Source organism: Ammospiza nelsoni, chromosome 3 (genome assembly GCF_027579445.1).
Source record: "Ammospiza nelsoni isolate bAmmNel1 chromosome 3, bAmmNel1.pri, whole genome shotgun sequence".
In the NCBI taxonomy this organism is placed as follows: Eukaryota; Metazoa; Chordata; class Aves; order Passeriformes; family Passerellidae; genus Ammospiza; species Ammospiza nelsoni.
In genome coordinates, this window is record NC_080635.1 from 77,431,614 (window position 1) to 77,454,885 (window position 23,272).

The window sequence follows — 23,272 nt, forward strand, 5'->3', positions numbered from 1 at the left end:
TAGTATCTTAAATGAGCGTGTTTTTATTAATAACTGTGACAATAGATGCTGTCCTTTTTTCCAAACAGTTTTCTTATTCCATCAGCCATTGTGCTTGTTGACAATTCTTATTTAGAGATCTGCAAACTCTGTATCATCTGAGTGACCTCACTCAGGTATTCTTAAAATAGTTCTTACTTAATAGGAATTTGTGATATTTCATGTTGATTGAGAGAGTGAGGGGCTCTTTTTCCACATTGCTGCTATTGTTACTCAGGGACCCAGCTGTCAAGACTGTGACTGCATCAACTACACCAAATCAAAAAGAAAACCACCAACTGCAGTGCTTCTGTAATGCCATTTGGTATGACAGGTGCTGCCTGCCCTATTCAGATTATTTTTATGGCTGCAGCAGAGCGACTCACTTATTTCAGTTTTTACAACTTAAATAATTTTGTGATAACCATCCACCTGGTATTTTATTTGCTCCTGCCTAGATCATAACAACAATGAAGGAATTCTTCTTCTTTTTTAACTGGAAAGAGTTATAATACTGAAAGAGTTAAAATACTGAAATAACTGGAGTTGACAACAGTCTTCTGTTCCTGTAAGACAGTGTCTTAGTTTAGTTGGAGTCTTTCTTTTTAGAAATACATCTTTGACTTTTCTAGTCCTGCCTATTTGCAGGAAGATGTTTTGGAAGTACTAATTCTGAGAATGTTTCACTTACATGTAAACAGCTTTTAGAAGAATTTTTCTTTATTAGCAAGAATTGCAGACTTTGGTTATCAAGACAGCAGTTATGCATAGAGGTGAATACTGTGAGCTTGTGGATGCTTGTGGATGCTGCTTGATGGTAGTGATGATTAGAAGGGAAAATTAGAAACCACTTGTGTATGATATGAAGGAAATGGCTGAAGCTGAGTTAACAGTTTAAAAGACATCTATAAAGATGAAAATCTTGTAATTTCTGGGCTGGATCTTCTAATGCTGTTGTCTGGTCTGTTATTTATATAATATATAAATTCTGAATTACAAAACAACGATTAGTAGTTGATGCATACACAGAAGATTACTTAACGTGCCTGTGAGTCACTCACGTTGCACAGGTGTTAGTTTTAACTATACATGCATCCAAATTTTTACATATTAACACACACCTGGTCAAGATACAATTTAAATAATGTGTGTTAGTCCTGTCTCTTTCAGTTCCATCTAGCTAGCTATAGGAGTCTTTCAAAAGCATCTTTTTTTTTTTCATTATTTGCTGTTATTCTCCCTACCAATACCTATGTACAGTCCTCAGAGGTTTTCTCTGTACTTGCAGATTAGGACATAGTCTCCTGCAGAATACAAATGAATGGATTTTGTTTTCTGCACGAGTTACTCATTTTTATGCATTAGGCAACACATTTGTGTTTATTGAATCTATATGCATTTCTTAGTGAGCTGCATATGAAGCAGATAAAGAATTAAACAATATATAAATCACTTCAGAAGAAAAAAGTTCTTGAGTATTTCTATAAGAACTCAACATGTGGCTGAGCCTTAGTTTGATTCATCACCAGTAGGCTTCTTGTTGATTTGTTTTTTTAACTTGAATCTCATAACTTGCATGTCTTGTACACTGGCTTTAATTTGAGCAGGATTTTACCTGTTCTATTATGTGCATCTCTTTAGTTTCTGCATGCAGCAAGCTTGCATATGTGCTCAGAATTCAGTAATGGTTTTAATATGTGAAGCCCAGCTCTCAGGAAAGTGCAAGAACGCCTGACTTCAGAGTTCTTCCTCCTCTGGGATATAAGGCACGGGTTGTGAACAGTGAGTTTGTTCATGCAAAACTCTTGATTTCAGTTTTAATTTTGAATTTATTGCTTTAAGACTGTAGTTTTGATAGCAGACACTTCCCTCTGCTCTGTCTGCCAGTGTTTATGGCTTTCAGTCTAGGTCAGAGCCGCCCCTGGTCAGTGAGTTCAGCTCCTGGCCCTCACAGGACACCCCAGGAGTCACAAGTCACACCCTGTGCCTGAGAGCACTGTCCAAACACTTCCTGAGCTCTGTCAGGCTGGTGCTGTGCCCACTTCTCTGGGGAGCCTGTTCCAGTGCTCCAGAGAACCTTTTCCTAATATCCAGTCTAAACCTCCCTGACACAGTCTTTGGAATGTGGTTGGGGATTTTTCTATTTTTTTGTTGGTTGGTTTTGTTGTTTTTAAGTAACCATCCCTTAATAAAACTTGCTTTGCATTAACTGGGAAAACTCCATAAGCATAGCCTCACAAAAAGCTGCTTTCAAGCAAGGGAATTTAATCTGCAACAAACTGGATCATGTTCTAGCTGTTGTGTTTTTTCATTAAACAAGAGCTAAATCCTGTCATTATACAGGACCATTTTGTGAGGCCAATGAAACTGGTTTTTAAAGTTGCCATGTCTCAGCTGTGACTTACTACCACATAAACTTCCATTTACCAAAATGTGTTGAAAGTAGAATTATCAAAGTGTGAACTAGGCTAGATAGAGAAAGCAAGATCAAAACAGCCTATTCAACTCTGACAGGCTCCTTTGCCCTTGACTTTCTCCATCCTGTTTATCCTGGCCCATATGCTGGTGGACCAGTGGCTGAATGATATTGTGGTTTGTTTTTCCAAGCCTGTTGTTAGTCTCCCCAGCCTGACCCTGTTATGTCCTAGAGGATTTTCCCCTCAATCACAATTTACAAGATGTTTAATGTGGACTTTTTTAAAAGAAATCCTAGTTTAGAAATAATGGGATGCTGGTGTATGTTGCAGGGTATAGCACTTTTGGTTTTGCCTTGAAAAAGGGTTTACTGTTGCTCTAGCATGTGAAAATCTTGAATAAGATGTTTAATACGTGCTTGTGGTTTTGCATTGTTTCACAAGTATATAATGTGTCTAGCATCAAAGCTGATAGGATTTCTAACATCTTGAAACAGTTTGAAGATGATGAAGTAAATAATAGCCTTTAAAAACTCCTAATCTTACATGTGCAGAGTCAGTAGCTGTGCAATTTCAGGAAGAGTTGTGTAGTGTTGAAGATTGTTTTTGGGGTTTTTTGACTGATTTTTGCCATTTGTGTTCATATTAGGAATAATTGACTTTAAAATTTCTATTTGACTTGTAATTTTATATGTCCTTTTTACAAAGCTTTTAGCTTTGCAGCCTTGTACTGGAGGTAGGTTTCAGTAACTTATATTTGTGCAGACTTTCAGTAGCTGCATAGATACCAGCAGAGCAGGGAATGACGGATTACAGCCTGTCAAAGGAAGGACTGCTTTCTCCAGTGGCCAAACCCTACTGGCCTGTTGTATAGGAAGGACAGTTTCTTTGCTGATTTAGTTAATTAGATTGTGAGCTCTTTGGGGCAAGGCTGCTGAATTTTTGAGCTGTGAACAGCACATCAAGATGGCAGTTACAGGAATGCAATCAAATTGCTACCAATCCTTTTAGTTGTTGTTAATAAACCACGATAAGCCCTGTCTAATAAGTGGAAATTTTAGCATCAGTGTTGCCTATTTCAAATTTGAATAAAATCTTTGATGTCACATCTGCCTATTACTTTGAGATGCAGCACAGATAAATTCTCTATCACTACAGCTTGGGCAGGGGGGTGGGGAGATGTATGAAATCAGCATTTTAGAAGGAAGTTCTGAGAAATTGCAGAACAATTGTCTATTGTAGCAATAAGGGACCAGTCAAATGCCTGCTTAGTGCTTCTATTTTGAATGCCATTTTAATTCAAATTTATGCTGCAGTGTTGAACATGAACATATTTTGAAATACTTACATTTACCATCTGGTAGATGTAATAAAATTAATTTTATAATCATGTAAAACAGTAAGATTTTGGTTGCATTCCTTGGTAATGGTAAATTTTTCTGCCTTGAGGACAGGGAGTTGCTTTTAAGCATGGATATAGCTTTTCTCAATAAGCAAGCAATTATAGTGAAAATATTTTTCTGATTTCATTTATAAACATCGTTATAATTTATCTCCTTTGTAGTCAGCAAAACCTGTTGATGAAAGCTGTGGCTCTGTCACACTGACACAGAGTAAAAATTGAATTTCCAGAATAGATACCAGTGGGCAGAGGGAGGTCGGAGTCTGTCTGCATTAGTTTTCCTGCTCACCATTCTCATACAGAAATAACATTTTTCTGTTATCTCAGAGAGAGAGTTGAATTGACTGGATCTTTTTATTGGCATTTCCATTTTTTTTTTCAAACAAAAGGCACTCTCATCAACCAAGTCAGTCAGCACCAGATTGTCAAATTAAATAGCATTAGCAATAAAGCATTTACAGGTCTATCAGATGTGTCTGTCCTGTTGGATCAGGAGACCATTACATTAGTGGATATCTGTAACTTAAGGACACAGTTCAGAAACAGCAACATTTCAAAGTTGCTGTAAATACTGGTTTTAACTTTGATTTCAGGAGTGAGATAATGTACCAAACTGAACCACTGATTATGCAGTGTTTTAGTTTGGTACATTATCTCACTCCTCTGCCATGCCAGAGGCTTTTTTTTTTATCAGTCATGTGTGATTTCCACAGTTTTATTAAACTTCATCATTCTTCAAGTGCATCATCTTACAGTTTTTGTAAAACTTTAGGTTTCCAGAAGCTACATAACTAACTTGTGAGGCAACTTTTCATATTTGGACTCCTTCATCCATACCACAGGTGATGAGTATGAATCAAATAACAAATCTGTAGAATAACATTATGATTCAAAACTTAGTGCATTGAAAGTCAATAAACTGAGTGCCTTAAACATTTTGGGCATCTAATAGGATCTAATCTGTGAGGAAAGAGTCTTGTAAGATAAGTCCAAAAGATTTGATCATAAGGCAGAAAAGTTGGATTTATTTGAAGAGAAATTTTAGGTGCACCAAGTTTTTAATTCAACGCTGAATCTCTCATAGGCTATGACAAGCTCATGCTGTTTGTGAAGCCAGTATTTTGCTTTGTGAATTTCCTGTATGATTTTTTTTAAAGGAACCATTACCATATGCAGATGTTTGTATATTCTCGATTCTGAACATATGTAGTCCCTCAGTAATGAAATTGTGTGTTTTAACAGTTTAACATAAGGTTTGGCTTTACTTAATTTGTGTTTTGTTTTATAATCTATCATGAGGATAATTTCTACAATTAATTCCCCTAATTGACTTTCCCATTGTAGTAAATATTTGTGCAGCCTTTTAATGAGAAACATGATGCCAGCTGTGTTCTACTGCCAAAGAGACTGCCTGAAACTGAGGACAATCAAGTCAGAATTGAGCAAATCTGTTGTTAAAACTGAAAACCCTGCTTCCCTTTTCCTTGCTTTTGTTGTTTTGTGGTTTGTTTGATTTTTTTATTCCACTTGTTTTTCATATTTCTTTCGGTTCATCTGAAGTTCATGCCTAGCTATGGACCTCATTATTCTGTTTATTGACAGGTTCTTTACAGGCACTTGTGTTAAGAGGGCTCTGAGCAGTTCATGGTGGGTTATCTTGGCATGATTAACCTCAGAGTGATTTAGAAAGATATTCTGGGGGTTTGTTTAAAAAAAAAAAAAAGAAGGGAAAGCAGAGCGCTATTGTCCCAGTACCCTGTTTACAACATTCAGAGTCATCTGAATAGATCATCCAGAATTGCTACAAAGAGAGTGTTCAATTAAAAGTGGATTTTTTTTTATTCTATTATTTCAACAAAACAGAGATGACTAGCCACAGCACCTCATCTCAGCTAGCTTTCACTTTGTGAAGGTGAAATTTCTACCTTATTACACAGAGCTTACTCTGTTTCTGCAGTGGGAGGTATCTGCTTCCTCACTGTGCTCTCCCCAGACTCAGAAAGCAAAGACAGTAATACAGAGCAAAATTTAAGTTCTCTTAAATTTTCTCTGTGTGTTTTATATAGATCAATCCATCTGTCTGTCTAGATATATGTATGTATATACATACAGACACATAGTAAATATAAATGAAAACCTCATTCCTATGTGCTGTTTCAAGATATTGCTTCCTTCTAGCAAGGAACTGTCACTGAAATCTCTCTTGCTTCACATTAAAGGGAAGTGACATGCATCTAAAATGTCATAAAAAGAGTGAATTTTCTCTAGTCTTTTAAAAAACACAAATCATTAACACCATAGAAAGTTCACTTAATTTTTATTACTCTTATTGAGAAACATAGGTGACTTGAAAAAAATGCCATTGTAGAGAGAAATGCTGCAGAAATGCTCTCTTATTTGAGAATAGAAAGGTAATTCTTCTGATTGACTTCAATTGAATTAGCATGTGTTCTGTCATGAGCAATCATGTTGCAAGGATCTAGCTGTCCAAAACACAAAATTATGGTGCTAGATGAATTAAGCTCATAAAAAAATGTAAACCAAAATTTGTAAAGATGCATTATTAGGCTGAATTCCTGGAAGTCAGTTCATGTTGAGTAGGATGTGTGATCTGCTCTCTGCTACTAGTAGGGGACTTTCTCTGATGGCTTTTCTCATGTATTCATACTGTCTTTGCCATTTATTGCCATTTTTATGATTATCATCAGAAAGATCTTAAAATTTAGTCTGTGTTTTGAAGTAATGTGCTGTTTGTGAAGATATAGTAAAATGTACTCAGTGGGCCATCCAGAATGGTATGTACTTGGTTTCAGTATATAAAGAGCTAGTTTTCTGAGAAGAGGTTTGGGGATGGGTAAGCAGTGTGAGAGCTTCTGTTGTCTAGCTAGTACTTAACTTGCTAAGATGGTGAATTTTTTGGAGCCTTAGAGGTTAAACTCTTCTGTTTCTTTTTTCCTTTTTTCTTTATCTCCTTTCTCTTTTCAACCTTGCCATTTCAATATCTAGTATTATAATACTATATATTATCAAGTATATATATTACAAGTGGGTAACGGATGTCTGCTATGTGACATTTGCAGTAAAGAAAAATATTTCAAGTGGACAGATCTAGGGAACATTTTTCACTATCTGAAATGTATGGTGCTTTCAGATATGCTCTGGAGACAGAACCAAACAGTTTTTCAACACTAAATATTTTAAAGTCACAGATCATGTAGGCAACTCAATAAATGCATCAGTAATGTTTGTTTTCCAGCCTCTTTTGAAAATTTGCCCTTGATTTATCAGAGCCACTTTGAAGAGATTGGGATGCGATCTTTAATCTTTCAGAGTAGCTGTAGAACTAAGGAAGACTTGGTCCATGTTTGATGTCTTAGAACTACTTGGGCTGAAACAGAAAAGTTAACATTTAATGCTGTGTATCTTCAGTAGAATTATAAGATGAAACTGAAGTGCTTGATATTCTGAAAGTTTCTGGACTCTGGAAGAAAAGTTCAGCATTAAAATGTTAGTAATAAGAGGGAGCTACTTTGTTATTGTAGCAAATAATTGTTAAACTCTAAAAACTTGTGTCTGTCAGGTAGGCAGTGAATTGTTATTCCGTTTGCAAGAGCCCTCCTGGTGTGATATCCAAACTTTTAAACAGCAGTTATTTCTTATTTAGTAGCAAGTTGGTTCTCATTTACAGCACCCGTCCTTCGACAGTCAGACCTTTTACCCTGCATATATTTACCATGAAACTGCAGGCAGTAATTACGTTTAAAAGAACCTGTCATCAGCTGGAGTGAATTCAAGTCCAGGCAAAAGCTGCAGGTTTGCAACAGAGATAGGCACTTGTCCCAAGACAGAATTGTCTGGGAGCTGATAGGGCAGTGCGGTTTTTTTTCCCTTAGGTTCAAACACCTGTGCAGAGAAATACTGTATTGTTAGCAAGCGTTCTTTGCTGGGGAGATTAATTGAGAGGCATCTTTCAAGGCTCTTTTCTAGGTGACAAGAGATATGGTGCTGTAAATTTAGACCAAACTATTGAATTTTCATGGATGAGGGAGAGTAGTACATATTAGGAAAGCACTGGACATAGCCATTCTTTGAAAATGTGTGTGTATATGTCCAAAAAAGAAATTTAAGGAATTTTTGTTTGTTTGAAGAAGACAGAGATCTGATCCTCTAAACTAATCAAAGAATGTACTTGTGTGAGATTACGTTGTTCTAGGAATGTCCACCTAAGTCATTCCACAGCTTCTGTGTTCTCGCATTTTATTTGCATGTAGTTGAAAATGAGAGATAAGAAAATGGGTTTCTGGGAAAATTATGTTCACTGTGTTTCCTGCATTATTTTGGAACAGTGATGTTCTTCACAGATAGTTTAGCAATTGCTTTTGAATCATTGATTTCTGGGGGTAAAAGAATAACCTGGTTTAGTTAGTTTATTTTTTGTCTCTTTCAGGTAGAGATAACAGATATTGAAAATGAAGAAAAAAGATACCATCTCTTCCTGGGACTTCTAGAGTCCAGTCAGAGTCTGTCTGAGTTTCAGCACTTGGTCCTGCTGCTTCAGGCTTGGCCGCCAATGGACAGGAGCAATGGGTGAGTGTTTCTTCAAACAGCCATGTAAGAAAAGAGTTCAAAGTCTAGCTTGATACCATGTTGTTCTCAGTCCAGTAGCTGAATGGTCAGTGGCTGGTAGGAGTGCATCCTTTGGAAAGGGTCATACTGGGAAGAATAAATGGTTAATTTAAAGCAGAGTTGAATCAATCCATTTCTTGTAAAACCTGTATATACACATGTGTAGTCTCTGTGATGAAGGAAGGCAGAAAAACATTTTATTGCCTGAACTGTAGCACAGGACAGTGTTCTATCTACTTATAATTTCAAGCTACATGTTTTGCTCTTGTTTTTAGCAGTATAAACAGAGTCCATAAAAAAAGAACAGAAAGTTCTGACTGTTCTTTATATTCAAAGTTACACTTTGCAGAACGGCCTCTGAAAGGTGATGGATGTGGCAGGCAGTCTGCAGGAGGCCTGGGAGGGTAATGGTACCATGAAATGGCACTTCTCTTGTCTAGATCACTACCTGTTATTTCTGTCTCTGAATAAAGCATCTAAACCAATTTAAGATTAAAACAATTATAAGACTTCAGAATTGCACTCATAAAGTGGATATTAACTGGAAGAAGTAATTTGGAACATCCAGACTATAGGCAATAAAATGTTTTATCAGTTCTTTGGGTTTTTTTCTGTGACTTTCTAAATAGATTTGAAAGTATAGAATACAGCAGCTAAATTTTTAAACTATTTTTTTAACTAATCACTTCTAAGATACAAGTATTCAAATAAACTCGTGTGGAGAGGCAAGGATCATGTATCTTTCAGAGAGCAGTAATATTAATAAATTTTTTGGCTAGCCATGTCTGACAGTAGTTAGGTTAGAGTTATTTAAGTGGTATTTATGTTGGATTACTTAGGGGTATTGATTACAACCTATCTTAACTTGGGGACTACATTCACACACAAAGTGTTTATGTACATTGATTTTTCAGGAAAGTTAAGGCTTATCTTTTTCTGAAAAGTAACTATCTTATGTTCGTGTAGAGAACTGGTGGGTTACAAGGTAATCTGTAAAAGTTTTTCACATTCAAGCTTGCACTTTGTTTGGAATTTCTGGATAAGCAATAACCTGAATTCTTTAGTGACAGTTTTACAAGCCAAAAATTGTTTTCAGTACATTAGGAATTACAAGGACTGCTGTGGGATCTGTCACAAATTCATATTTCAACTTCCATTTTAAGTTTCAGTTTTGATTGTAATTGAAAATTGGATGCCTCAGTGTGTGGGAACTGTCAAATTTTTTATAATCTACACACTACCTTTAACCAAAATCTAAAACTTAAAGAACGAAAGGTCAAGTGAAATACTGCTGCAATTAGCAAAATCTGTTTTCTTTGTGCTGAACAGAAAGACGAAAGAGTTTGTGAAAGGAGAGCCCTTCTTGTATATGGGCAGTTCTTGTCTACCGTTCTGTTACAGAGTACATTAAAAAAAATACATTATTATATCTACCTTATTATATCTACCTCTTGGTGTTACGATCCTTCAGTCTGACTTCATCCTTCCTACAATGAAGACCAGAAAGAAAGAAAGAAAGAAAGAAAAAAGGTGTAGTCACAACTAACTGTGGATCAGATTTCAGAGTGGGGGATACCTCTTCCACTTCATCAATCTTGGAAGTGAAAATTTCTGCAAATACCTAGGTCACCTGTATCATAACTCTTTTAGAGTCCAGAGTAGTTGTTATGGCTCCTAGGCAATTACACAGTCACAGTTCTTCCCTCTTCTCCCCGTTCCATAATTCCACGTTAGCAGCATTCAGCTTTGCTTGGCAGCCTAGGGGTTTATGTATGTATGTGTGCATGTGTTCCTGAACAGCCGATCTTTAGGATGATTGGGCGTAAAGAACAGGAACTGTTTTCTTAGTGGTATTTTCAGCCATTTCATTTTAAAGCAAGTTGTATTAACAAATTTATGAGCAAAGAGGCAAAGAGGAAAGCACCAAGAAGTTAAAACTATATGTAATAACATGTTTGTTTACTCTTTACTCTTTTTTTCCTCCTCTCCTTCAGAAGGAGGGTCATTATTGCTTATTGTTTCCAGCCAATGTAACAATCCTTACAGGAACTGGGGAATTTAAGTGTGAGTCATGTGAATACTTAGAATTTAGGTTTTCAACCTAGCAGTAAATACCTAATACTTAGAATTGAATATAAAGCTGGAAAACACAATTTACATTCTGTAAAAAGTTTAAAAGGAAGGAGAAATAAAAGAACTAAGATTTGAGGGAGTTTTTGGTAGGCTTTTAATTTTTGTAACCTCTGTGTTAGTAAGTCCATACGTAATGGTTTTTTGAGTTCTTGTTTTCTGAAACACTCCAGGTAAAATAATACTTATTATCACAAGTATGATTCTCTTCTTGTCATAATATGCTGTGTTTACTGTGAGAAAACAGAGAGGTAGTTTGGTTGTTTCAGTCAGCATTCAAAGCTGTACACTTCTTAAAATTTTATTTTCATTCCCCTGTTATGCATGCATGCTTCTCCACCCAGATGGCTCCTAGTCAGGTGTCATTTTAAACATTTCATAAAGGTGTTTCTTAAAAAAAAATCATTGACAGTACCTGAAGCTCCGCAGTCCTTTGGAACTTGCTGCCTACATTCAAAAGGCATTTTTTATATTTATTATAAATATTGATAAGGTGTTTTGGAACTGAAATAACCCCAGTGTTAGAGACTCAGTACTTTAGTTCGCTTTTTTAGTCTTAATCCTGGTTTTTCCTCTTTTGGCGTTGGGAGAAAAATGTAAGGTGTTTCTGCTGTGGTTTTGAAGTAATTGCATTTTTCATGATGAGAAATAATTTTTTTACAATTACAGTTACTAAAGTAAAATTCAGGAGAGAAGAAAACTGAATTTTTCCTATTGGTATCAGATTTTGGTAACTTAATTTTGGTTTTAATTAGAGATAGCAGATAGTTGTTAATAGAGCACAGGAGTTATAAGGAATTGTGATGAATAAAGCTTTATGTATGTAAACTATATAATCTGATACTTAAATAAATTTGCATATGGCAGGCCTTTGTGGCCTTGCATATTTCCATTTATTTTTGTGTTTTGTAGTGTGATTTTTTGTTTCCTTCTTCTGATGGAAAATTCCTAGAGATTTTCTTAATGTGCTCTGGGGGCAGCAGCTGTAGAAATGGAAATTGATTTTGACTCTGAGCCTCCAAGCGAGAAATGGATCACAGAGCAGGAGCTATCCCTTTAACCAGTGGCAAAGATGGAGTTTCAGGGATTTTTTCCTTCTTCTGCCATGATTCACAGATTCAGTGCCTCATGTTGTGTTTGCTGAATAATCTGGCATCTTGGGGTTCGACCCATCACATTGAAAGGAGCAGAGAGGAGGAGCTCTGCTGTTCCCAGCCAGACTTCTGGCAGCTCTGTGCTCAGTGACTGTGACTGATGGAAAGGCTCAATTAAGTTGTCAGAAGGAAGAAAGACAATGACTTCTATTTAATTTGCATTCAGAGTTTCCCACTCCTAGCTTCTCTGTCTGGTTTTCATGTTGGGCTGTAATGACAGCTGCTTTTGGGGCTGCCTTTACTTGTTTACAGTGTGTACTTTTGGAAGTGGACGATGAGCAGGAGAGAGCTTTTATGTATGAAACAGTAGATATCTGTGGTTGTCCCCTCCAGAGCTGTCAGGCAGACACACTTGGTATGTCAATCCAAACAGACTCTCTTAACAGACTCCATTTACAATTATATTAATGTGTTGCTTTAACAATTGCTGCAAAATAATAACTTGGAAAAGCAGCACTTTGACAGCACTTTACTGCTTCTTGTCACATGTACTAAATGAGTATCTTAATTTTCACTAAATTATAATACTAAATTGCCACTTTTGGTCCTGCTGTGAGTTGGTTTTTTTGTTCTTCTTTTTTTTTCTTTTAAGTTAAAGTGGAAAGTTTACCATGTCTTTGGGATGCTGATTACTGACCAGAGAAATTGATGGGGTGATTTTTAAAATAGCTCTTGTGCCTTCTTAAGTTTATGCACAGATGAACATAGAGTTTGTGTTATTGTGGCTTAATAAAATCATTATGTAAGCTGTAACTGTGCATGCTTTTAGCCCACTGTAGGTGGGAATTGAAATGCATCAACTTAATTTACATTAGAAAAATGGCAGTGTAGGTGTGTTCCAGTGTTGTGCTTTGTGCTATCAGTTAAAAGTGGTCTGTTACCCATTTCTGTCACTACATCCACTCCTAGCCAGTACACCTGTTCCTAACAAAAGTATCCAAAATATCTCCATGATCTACCAAATAATGACTATAGGTGAAAAAATGTAAAAATGTCGCAGCAACAGGAAAAAACTTCACAGTAAACACTGTGTTTGCTATCCTGCATGATGAAATTTACTTGTATCTACTGTCTGCCATCTGTTTATGTCTGATTCTGTAATGGTGACATAGCATGAGGTTCTGTGAGGAATTAAAAGAACATTTTAGATATGTAAAACAAATGTAACTGTATTGATATCTACTAGCAGAGTTCAGATGCAAGTAACTTCACTTCCTTACCCTTTTTGGATGGGCTGTGGAGAAAAGTTTATTTTTGTCTATACTCATTCGACCTGAAAATTAAAATGTGAATCTGCCTATATAGTTTCCTCTCAAAAGCAAGAGACAGATACTTGAGAAACAGAAGCTGTTAAAATGTGATCAAAGCAAACAAAATTAGGAATGCTGGATTCCTGTCACCCCTCTCTTGATACCACTCTGCTTGGGAAATTAGCTGGTGTGATCAGTCTTTATCTGGTGTCTAATTCCTTAGGGTTTGCAATAAGCATGTCATAATTCCATGTAATTTAAATTTCTTTGTTGTATTGAAAGAGTGATGGCATTATGGACCGTGACTTGTCTCAAAACTTTAATGTTTCTTTCATGAAGTTGTGCTTTTAAGTCACATGAGAAGCAACCTACAGAAAATGCTATATGTATATTTATATTTTATATGCATCTCTTTTTTTACTGGTCAGATCATGCACAGATGATAATCCATGGGTGAAACTGGGGACTTTTATGCTGCAGAAGTGCCCACCTGAGGAAAAGGAGAAGACAGGAAATGAAATTCTGAAAATTTGCCGTTCTTTGTATGAAACAAAGCACATGCTCCCTGTCAAGGTAGGTTTTAACTTTGGGTGTCATGTTTATGAGTCCTGTTTCAAGGTCCCAGCCACGGGTGAGATGTTGCTGTAGTGGATGAAGTCCAATGGAGAGCTAACAGCGAGGCTGAGAACTGGATTCAGTCTGTCTTGAGAAGAGTTGACTGTGGGAGATCAAGTGTTTAAGTAGTCAAATGAGGAAACAAGGAGAGGAATTAGTGAGTCTCTTTTCAGACATGCTCAGTTATGGGACAAGAGGCAATAGAGACATGTTACATCATCAAAAACTCTCATTGCACCCAAGGACAACATTTTTCATCTTTAAAGTAGTGAAATATTAGAATGGATCTATCTAGGGTGGATGCCTAGAAGAGACAGGGAGAATCTACCTTTGTAGGTATTTAGGTCTTGAGTGGATCACAGGCAGTTTGATTTTGTTGGACTTGCTTCAAGTTGGAGGCTGGTTGGATTAGCTGATCTTTATAAGTCTGTTTCAGTATAAATTATTCTGTAATGTATTTGTAGAAAGGCTTTAATAATCTATTATCATTTAAATCAGTGTTGCAAAGATTGTTACTTGAATTTTCAGTAATTCTCTTACCAATAAATCCTTAAAGATTTAGTGAGGAACCCCTGAAAAACATGGCGATTGAAAAAAAAAATACAAGTAATTGCTAAGTAGTAACTATGATATTCTAACTTGTCTTCCCTAAGTATGTATGTATACTTCAATACAAACATCTCCTCAGTATAAAATTATTGGAAGTGTTTTGTATGTAAACACTGTATATTAATGAAGACAGACTGGAGAAGTTCTTAATAAACTTCACACAATTTCAGAGTAGTCATGCATATTTTTAGTAGGCTGATTAATCTCGTATAATTATCTTTATGCAGTCACTGTCTGTAATAGAAAACAGCTGATGTTAGAAAGAGAAGCAGAATAAAAACAACACATTCTGTTTAAAATACAGACAGGTGGGTGTGTGGGTTTTTGTTTGTTGTTTGTATTTTTTCCTAATCCAACACACTCATCTGAGTCAAGTTCTGAAATCTTTGTAAAATGTGATTCCAGAAGGTGGCAGTAAACTGAAATAATAAGTACATTTACTAATCCCACCAAAACTCATTGCTGGAAGGCAGGTCCCTGGGACTGGTATAATTATATGTAACTTTTCTTTGTAAGGTGCTGAAATGATACATTATAGCTTGTAAACTCATAATCTTAGTCTGCATGGGAGTAGCTGAATTTTGTTGAAGTAGAATGTTCTGCCTCACCTCAGGGACTGAGGGAGAAAAATCGCCGTGAGTGTCACTGTCATACAGCAGTCAGTTCACCAGGAGTTCTGCTCAAGGAGGGTCATGGTTTGCATTTCTCTTAGTTGAGTAAACTTCTCCATGATCTCCATGGCAAGTCACTGTTTAAACAGAGTTTTGGTATTGATATACAGCTTTGGTTGGAAATGCCTTGCTTTGTTTTTTGGTTTTTTTTTTTTTTTTTTTTATATTACAGGATGTTGAAAGAGCTCACCATGTAGGTATGGCTTTACAGGTACAGATAAGAAGTTATTCCAATCATCAAGGTTTAAACAGCCTTACTGATGTAAAATACCTTTTTATGGCTAGAATGCTATGCAGTGACAAGAAGTTGCACTAAAATGTGTAGCTGTACAGTTACCTACAAACACAGGCTGTATTCCTGTAAGTCACTGCTTGGGAAGAGGAGGAATGGCATGTATGAATTTTAGTAATTTATTTGTATGTATGTCAACAGTACTTAGGTGCTCAAAGATTTGCAGCTCTGTTGATGAATAAGGTGGAAATGTGATCACTGACAATTAACCTGTTTAGATGATTTGACATTTCAGTATATAGACTGAGTAAGATGACAAATCTGGAATGATAGAATTCTAAAAACTGAAACCAGTTAATTATCTTGAAAAACATTTGCCATTCAAGTTCTCCCCCATTACAACCTTGCCAAAGATTGTAATGGAAAACACATATAACTTCAATTCTTGTGGTCTAGAAGTCAGAACAAACATTTTTGGATATAGTCATGAAGGATTTAACTCTTTTTTTCATTCCACTCATTCCATTCCTACTATCTATCTAGCTTTTTAAGCCAAGTACTTTTTAAATGTCTTTTGGATAGCTATATAGCTTTAATTGTTCTGTGTTTGCTTTGTGGGATGGTGTTTTGTGGGGTTATTTGTTTAGGATTTTAATTTGCAGTATTCAATGGATAGATACCTGCATTCCTTTTAGTGGAAGAAAGCATTGTTTTATTTGCCTGGAAGACACATGCTTGGACTGTCCAATATCTGCACTGTCTGATTAATCTCTTTAGAAAGGGATAAATCATTCTCCACCCCGTAATTGTTAAAAATGTGACTCCTCTGAATATCTCATGTTCTTCTCTCAGCCTATGGGTCATGTGTCAGTTAACATGGGAGAATGCATCTAGTCCCTTATCTGTAATCACCCTGAGGTCCTAGAGGCTGAGATACTTATCTCCTGTAATAATACAGCAGACAGTTGGTCTCCTTTTTTTCTAATTTTTGTAGCTAGTTTTTGTTGGGATTTATATATGATTTTAGATTGTGTGATTTTGTCCATACACTGTTGTGTCTGCTAATTTTCTTCAGATAATGTTGAATTTAAATGGTGTTTTTCAGTCTGTTTTTAGCCTCTCCAGACATAATGCTGTTTGTACTCATCATCTGGCCCTTCAGGCCATCCATGAAAATACTGAATAATACTGGACCCAAAACAGACTCCTATGACATATGGGTTATTTGCCTTGCTGATGTCACAGTGAGCCACTGATAGCTGCATAACTAGAGAGAAGACAAAAGTTGTCATACAAAAGTTTCAGCTAAATAATGGTAATTCAGATTTTGAATTGGGCTTCCCTTGGCCTTTTCACAGATAACATCAAACCCCCTCTAAGCAGTGCCTCTCATGGCAGGCAGCAGATATTTGAATGCTTTCAACTGCTCACTGCACAACAGAAACCCACTTATGTTGCTCTGAGAAGTGCTGGGGGTGACGCCTTCTTTCCTGGGCTTGGGTTTTCAATTCCTGTCCAGAGCAGCCCTGTAGTCATTAGTGGCAGTGATACAAGTTGATACTTGTACTATTTGGACAGTCTTCCATGGCTGGCAAGCTGTCCAGTCCCTTCCTGTGGAAAAAGAAATGCAGTTGTTGGAATGTGTCTTTCTTCTTCAGAAGAGATTATGACTTCTTCTGTACTTGGGTATGGTAGTTAAGACTGAGTATGTCTGCTAGACATGCTACCATCAGGCAGAAAGTTATTCTACTTGTCCAGCTGGTTTTGAGAGGGAAGTGTTTCCAAGCATGATAAAATTGCTGTTTTGCTCAGATGTATTTTATGACTCTCAGAATTTATTTTTCTGAATATTGGTGTGAATACATTTTCAAGAAAAGACGTGTAGAGTGACTCCGTGACTTTTCATTCAGTAAGTTTGCTAGAATGGCAGGTATGCAGCTCGGAAGCAATCCAGTGGAATATGAAATTACCATGAGTTTAATAAGCATGTGAATGCTCAGACAAAGCATTTATTTAGTCTTCTTATTCCTTGATCCACATCATATCATTCACAACAATCATGCCCATTCCACTAAATTGGGAGGAGCTGTTGACTTCCTCAAGGACAGAGAGGCCCTGCAGAGAGACCTGGACAAATCACAAGGATGGGCAATCACCAACTGTGTGGGGTTTAACAAGAGGAAGTGCTGGATTCTGCACCTGGGATGGGGCAAGCCTGGATGGACAGACAGACTGGGGCAATGAGAGGCTGGACAGCAGTGCCACAGAAAGGGACTGGGGATCCTGGTGGCAAGTTCAGACTGAGCCAGCAGTGCCCTGGCAGCCAGGAAGGCCAAACCTGTCCTGAGGGCATCAGGGACAGCATGGCCAGCTGGGCACGGGAGGGGATTGTCCTGCTCTGCTCTGCACTGGGGCAGCCTCACCTCCCGTGCTGGGGGCAGCTCTGGGTGCTACAAGGTAAGAAGGGCATGAAACTATTGCAGAGTGTCCAAAGGAGGGAACAAAGATGGTGAAGGGCCCTGAGGGGAAGTTGTGTGAGGAGTGGCTGAGGTCACTTGGTCTGTCCAGCCTGGAGGGGGCTGAGGGCAGAGCTCACTGCAGTTACAGCTTCCTTGGGAGGGGAAGAGGAGGGGCAGGCACTGATCTCTGCTCTGTGGTGACAGGGACAGGACCTGAGGAAATGGCCTGAAGTTTTGTCACAGGATTTAGGTTGGATATTAGGAAAAGGTTCTTTCCCCAGGGATGTTGGGCACTGGAACAGGCTCCCCAGGGAAGTGTGACAGCACCAAGATTGACAGAGTTTATGAAGCATTTGGACACTGCTCTCAGGCATGTGCTGTGACTCTGGGGGATGGTCCTGTGCAGGGCCAGGAGCTGGACGTTGATGATGCTTGTGGGTCCCTTCCAACTCGGTATATTGTGTGATTTAAAGCATCAACAATCAGTAGCAGTACTGAATATGAGTTTAAAGGAACAAGTCTGAATAAGAGAACAAGGCTTGCCTTAGTGACTCAGAGTTTACTGTGATGGAATATATCCTTCTAGGCTGTTTTTCTTGAAGGTATAAATTTGGAAAAGCCAGAGAGCTTCCTGTCCCAAGCAAAGCTATGTATCTGTGCAGTACATTATATTTGAAATATTTAATGTCTCCTCATCTTCAAATAATAATTAGGCTTTTAGGCTCACGGCTGCTGAAACTATGCTACTAAATGTGTGAATCATCTTGGTCATTAAATTGTTACAGTTATCATTAAAGTTCAAAAGACATAAAAAATACATGACTTGCATTCTCTTAGCTTAATATTTAGCTGATGAGCTCCTTTGACAATTGCTCTCAAATTGTTAGAGTGAAACAGAGAGCATCTCTTAAGAGATGGATACCATTTTCAATGTAACTATCATACAATATCCAGTGTCCCTAGCGTAAAGTGCCTTGGAAAATGGGACATCTCTGATGGGCCTCGTTCAGAAGTGGTTGTGACAAGCAACCTAAATTCTCAGAAATGACAAAAAGGGAAAGGAAAGTTATAATTTGATTTATAATATAATTTGTAGGTTGAAATACTTTTTGACGTATAAATGGACGAATCACTACAATACTGAGGAAAATACAACAGCTCGCCTGTAGGACATGTTGTTTGGTTGTTTAACTAAGGGACAAGGTAAAGTTTTAGAAGTGCACAATAGATTTGTTGAGGGATGTTCTATAAAAAATACCTTATGTATAAAGGTATAAAACACCTTATTTTAGAAGGTATTTTCTGGACAGTTTTATCTTGAAGTTGTGTGATGCTAAATTTATGGTGTATTATCAAATATGGGAAAATAGATCAATGGCAGAAACTTAATTTCCTAAACCTATATTGTGTAAAATATTGTATAAAATTTTGAAACTTTTTGCAACAGAAACATTATTCAGCTCTGGTATGTGCTGTTATTTCCTCTTTATTCTACTTTTTTGATTGCATAATTGAGTTACAGAATTGTCACAGGTGTCTGTCAACGTTTCTTCCTCTGTTTTGCAGTATTTCACTAAGTACAAATATGTTAGTCCCACAGAGAGCTGTGGGACTGCTGTTATTTTTCAGTAAGACTCCTGGTTGTAATGGTGATTCAGTACCTGCCTTGTCTTAATCTAAGAAATGTTGCACTTTAACCCGTATTCCACATTTTTAAAATTTGTTCTTTCTAGTTTCCAAGGATTTGTTTCCAACAGGGAGTTCATTTGTTGTGGAAGTGTGGTTTTCATTTTGTATTTGACATAAAATTTTCATAAATTTCATTGTGAATGATGATGTTAGTAACTTCAGCGATCACACTGAGAGAATTTACTTTTTATTTCAGTGTATAAAAGAATTATGTTTGCTGCTGCTTAACCAGTCCCTCCTGCTGCCATCCCTGAAACTGCTGGTAGAAAGCAAAGACCAAGACCTTCATGCTGTGGCACTGGAGCAGATAACAGCTGTTGCTAAGGTATGAACAGTTGAATGAGCCACCTTTCAGAGGCTGAGGTAATAAGTTAGCTCTTTTATCCTGGTGTAGTAAGCAGAGACTGCTGAGACACTTAACCATTGTTAAGGTTTTGCACAGCTATTGTGTCCACAGTGAGCAGTAACACAGGGCTGGTAAGAGCTTTTATACATACTTGAGTGATTAAACCTCATAGCACTTCCTTTGAATACTTGGTGTGTGCTGTTTTATGTCAGTGTGGTGGAACAGAAACTATTGTGATACATGAAGTAGGTTGTTACCTCTGTGTTCATATTCCCTCACTTTGGGGTTTTTAAAGTGATAATAGTATGACTCAGCTTGTTTCTGACAAATGTGGCATGTGTTTATATACACTTGGAGAGCTGTTATGTCACTGGTTTTGATGTGATGGGATGTTCGGGGACTTTCCTGCCACTCTAAACATACTTGGTGCCAGAGTTTCTGGAGGAGAAATCTAAATACTGTCCTTTTCTTTGGGCGAGAACTGGAAGACATTAATGCAGATGTCACTTGCTATATAACATTACATATAACATGTCTTTTCCCTGTACATTTGCTTTTCAGCAAATAAGAAGGAATGCCCAAAAAGCTGAAATTTAGTCTCCTAACCACAAATTTTCTATGTTTTTTGCAAAACAATTGCATAAATATTAACCACCAAAACAATAGTATATTGATTGTTTTCTTTTACCACCTGCAATTTTAGATTTTATTTCTACAAAACAAGGCTTTTTGGTAACTTTTAAACAAGATGATCTCATTGAAAAGCAAGCACAAATCGGATAATCTAATATATGCATGTACTTTCTAATCTGTGTTCTTGTTAGCCTTTTAAAATTGACTTCTTTGACTAATTCTGAAGCTTGTCAGCAGGAGTAAGTGTCCAAATACATTTTATTTAACTATTTTTAAAGCATAATGCTGTGCAGTAGCACTTACTGAATGGCTACTAATTGTATTGCTCTTGAAACTGGCCATTTCTTTCTAGTGTGCTCCAGCTTTCCTACACTCTAAGCTGATTACATTATATTGGAGTTTTAGGGCCAGGAACCTTATTAACTTCTTGCTGGTATAAAGCATTTTGTATACCTGTGCATGCCCAAGATAATTTTGGGTTTTTTTGGCTTTCTTTTACAGGAGGCAGCTTGATAAGTTGTTTCTAGTTTTTCCTTCTAAATTCAGTATTAATTTGAGCATATAGTTCTGCAAGAGTGCTGAATAACCTAGAATTTTTGAAGCAGTTAGCTTTGGTCTAATGTTTTATTTTAAGTCAATGAAGATTTAAATGTTGACTTTATTACACCAGGCATAGAGCTTAGCCAGTACCTGGAATGTGACAGAGTTAGAAAAGCAGCTAGTACAGAAGAGTGCTGTGCTAAATGTAAAAGCTGTTCCTATATTGTATAAAAAGTACCTCTTACTCCTTGTTTTGTATGCATCTCTTATGATTACATTGTTTGCTGTTGTACTGAAAGAGCATATATTACTTAGCTATGCCAATGTTGTTTATTCAGTATCATTTTCTATGCATACTTTTTGCATTTTAAAAAACAGTATTCAGTATTCAGGCAGTTAATGCTTTTTGTCAAATTCTAAATTAATTTTTCATAGGAAGGCCATTTCTGCTTACATTAAACAGGAAACAGACAAATAACTTCTGGCAGAGGGGAATCATGGCTATTGATTCCCCAATCCAGTGCTAACACAGCTCCCAAACATGGCTGTGAGAAAAATACAGCACTTGCTTGCTGATAGGATGTATTAGTTAGCCATTTGTTGTATGCTGCTGACAGCTTTATGGATGTTTACAGTTAAGGATGATGCTGAAGTGCTGATACTAGAAATTGTGCAGCTTTTGCCTGTAATAAACCAACCAAGTTTTTGCGTAAGCTTTTTTGAAATTGCAGACCCCTCTTTTTATTGTGTATCTTTGAACGAGCTGCCACTTGTCTTTTCTGAGTAACAGAAATAACTGTTCTTCCCCTATGTTGTGTACTGTGTGAGTAATTTAAAAAAAACAGTTTGCCTAAATAATCTTATTGCTGCTAATAGAGCCCTTAAAAGTCAGATTGTTTTTGAGAGGGATTTCAGTGTTGTCTGTGCACTGTGCATTTTCAGAGATGAAAACTGATTTTTATACATCTGAGAGAGCAAGTCAATACTCTATTGCCTGTTGGTACCTATCATGTTAAAACAGCTAACAAGTGGGGGCTAATATAAGCAGTGCAATACTTGTTCAATCAATACTTTAATAGAAAATGGAATAAGCAAAATGCTTTAGTCTGAAAAAGTACCTCAGCTTTATTTGCATGTTATAATTTCAGTGATGAAGTACTGAATCTACCTTCATAACATGTTTTACTGAAAAATGTAATATGAACAATCACACATTTTGTGTGCAATAATGGAATTTCTAGTGTTCTCCAGTGTATGCCATTTATGGCTATTGACTTTATGGGGTTTAATCTTTTAAAAAATAGTTAAATTATAAGCTAATGGTGATTATGATAAAATATCTTTCTCCAGTTTATTTTTCTAGGATTTTTTATGTCACTTGTTTCTCTTCCCCTTATTTATTTGTTTTAGAGATCTGTACTCCAGGAACAAATAAAAAGAAAAGCATTTTCATCTCATATTATACTGGAGAAGGGAATACTCTGGGAAACTGCAGTTTCAGTTCTTTACTGGTGTTAGGTCATCAGAAGCCCTTCCCTTTGATAACTTATGGGGTTTCTGATGCAGGAATTATAGGTGAAACTTTGCTTGTTAGTAATGCCAGAGCCTCTGGATGCCTGTGCAAACAGTGCTGATGGGGAATTGGATCATCTAGTTCCAAACCCTGCATGGGCAGGGACACCTTCCACTAGACCAGGCTGCTCAAAGCTATCCTGGCCTTGCACACTTCCAGGGCTGGGGCATCTACAATTTTTCTGGGCAACCTGTTCCACCCTCACAGTGAAGAATTTCTATCTAGTACCAACTCCATGCTCTTGTAAAACATCCCTCTCCAGCTCTGTTGTACTGAAAGGCTGTTGTATGGTCTCCCCAGAGCCTTTTCTTCTCCAGGCTGAAAACCCCAACTCCGTCAGCTAATCTTCATAGGAGAGGTGGTCCTAAAACAGTCTTCATCACCTTCTCTAGACCCATTCCAACAAGTCCATGTCTTGTGCTGGAGGCTCCACACCTGGATGCAGTACTTCCAAGTGCTCTCTATAAGGGCAGAGGTACCACTTGAATGCCTACACCTCAGTGCTTGGAAGCAGATATTAACCAATACCTAAATAGGAAAGCCAAGGGAAAAAAGTCACTTCTCCTTAATGTAATTATCCCCATTAGATCTTTTACTCGTAACCATGGACATTGTGTGTGGGCACCATGCTAAATCTGCGCTGACAAATTCTCCTGAAGGAGAGATGCATATGAAAAATGAAAGCTGCTCCCATTTAAACCTCCCAGATTTTACTGTAATGAAAAAATTATCACCCTTAGCATGGAGTTCTAGATAGGCATATAATGATGTTTCTCTTACATATACACTCTGATTCTGTCATTATTGTGGGTCATAGTGTATTCACACAATATGGAAAGTGGCTGGGTGTTAATTTGTGCAGAAGATAACCTGCACCTCTGAGACCTCTTTAAACTGCAGTCAGCTGCATT

The 23,272-nt window shown here is 37.2% G+C and overlaps 1 protein-coding gene across 1 annotated transcript in view; it reads left to right on the top strand.

Annotated features, from left to right (window-relative positions):
* The window catches only part of NBAS (NBAS subunit of NRZ tethering complex), a 160,851-nt gene that overhangs the window by 132,099 nt on the left and 5,480 nt on the right, over positions 1–23,272 (top strand). The window contains exons 49-51 of the mRNA XM_059468667.1: positions 8,282–8,421; positions 13,423–13,567; positions 19,466–19,594. Coding sequence (XP_059324650.1) covers positions 8,282–8,421; positions 13,423–13,567; positions 19,466–19,594 — 414 coding nt within the window. The remainder of the gene's footprint in view (positions 1–8,281; positions 8,422–13,422; positions 13,568–19,465; positions 19,595–23,272) is intronic.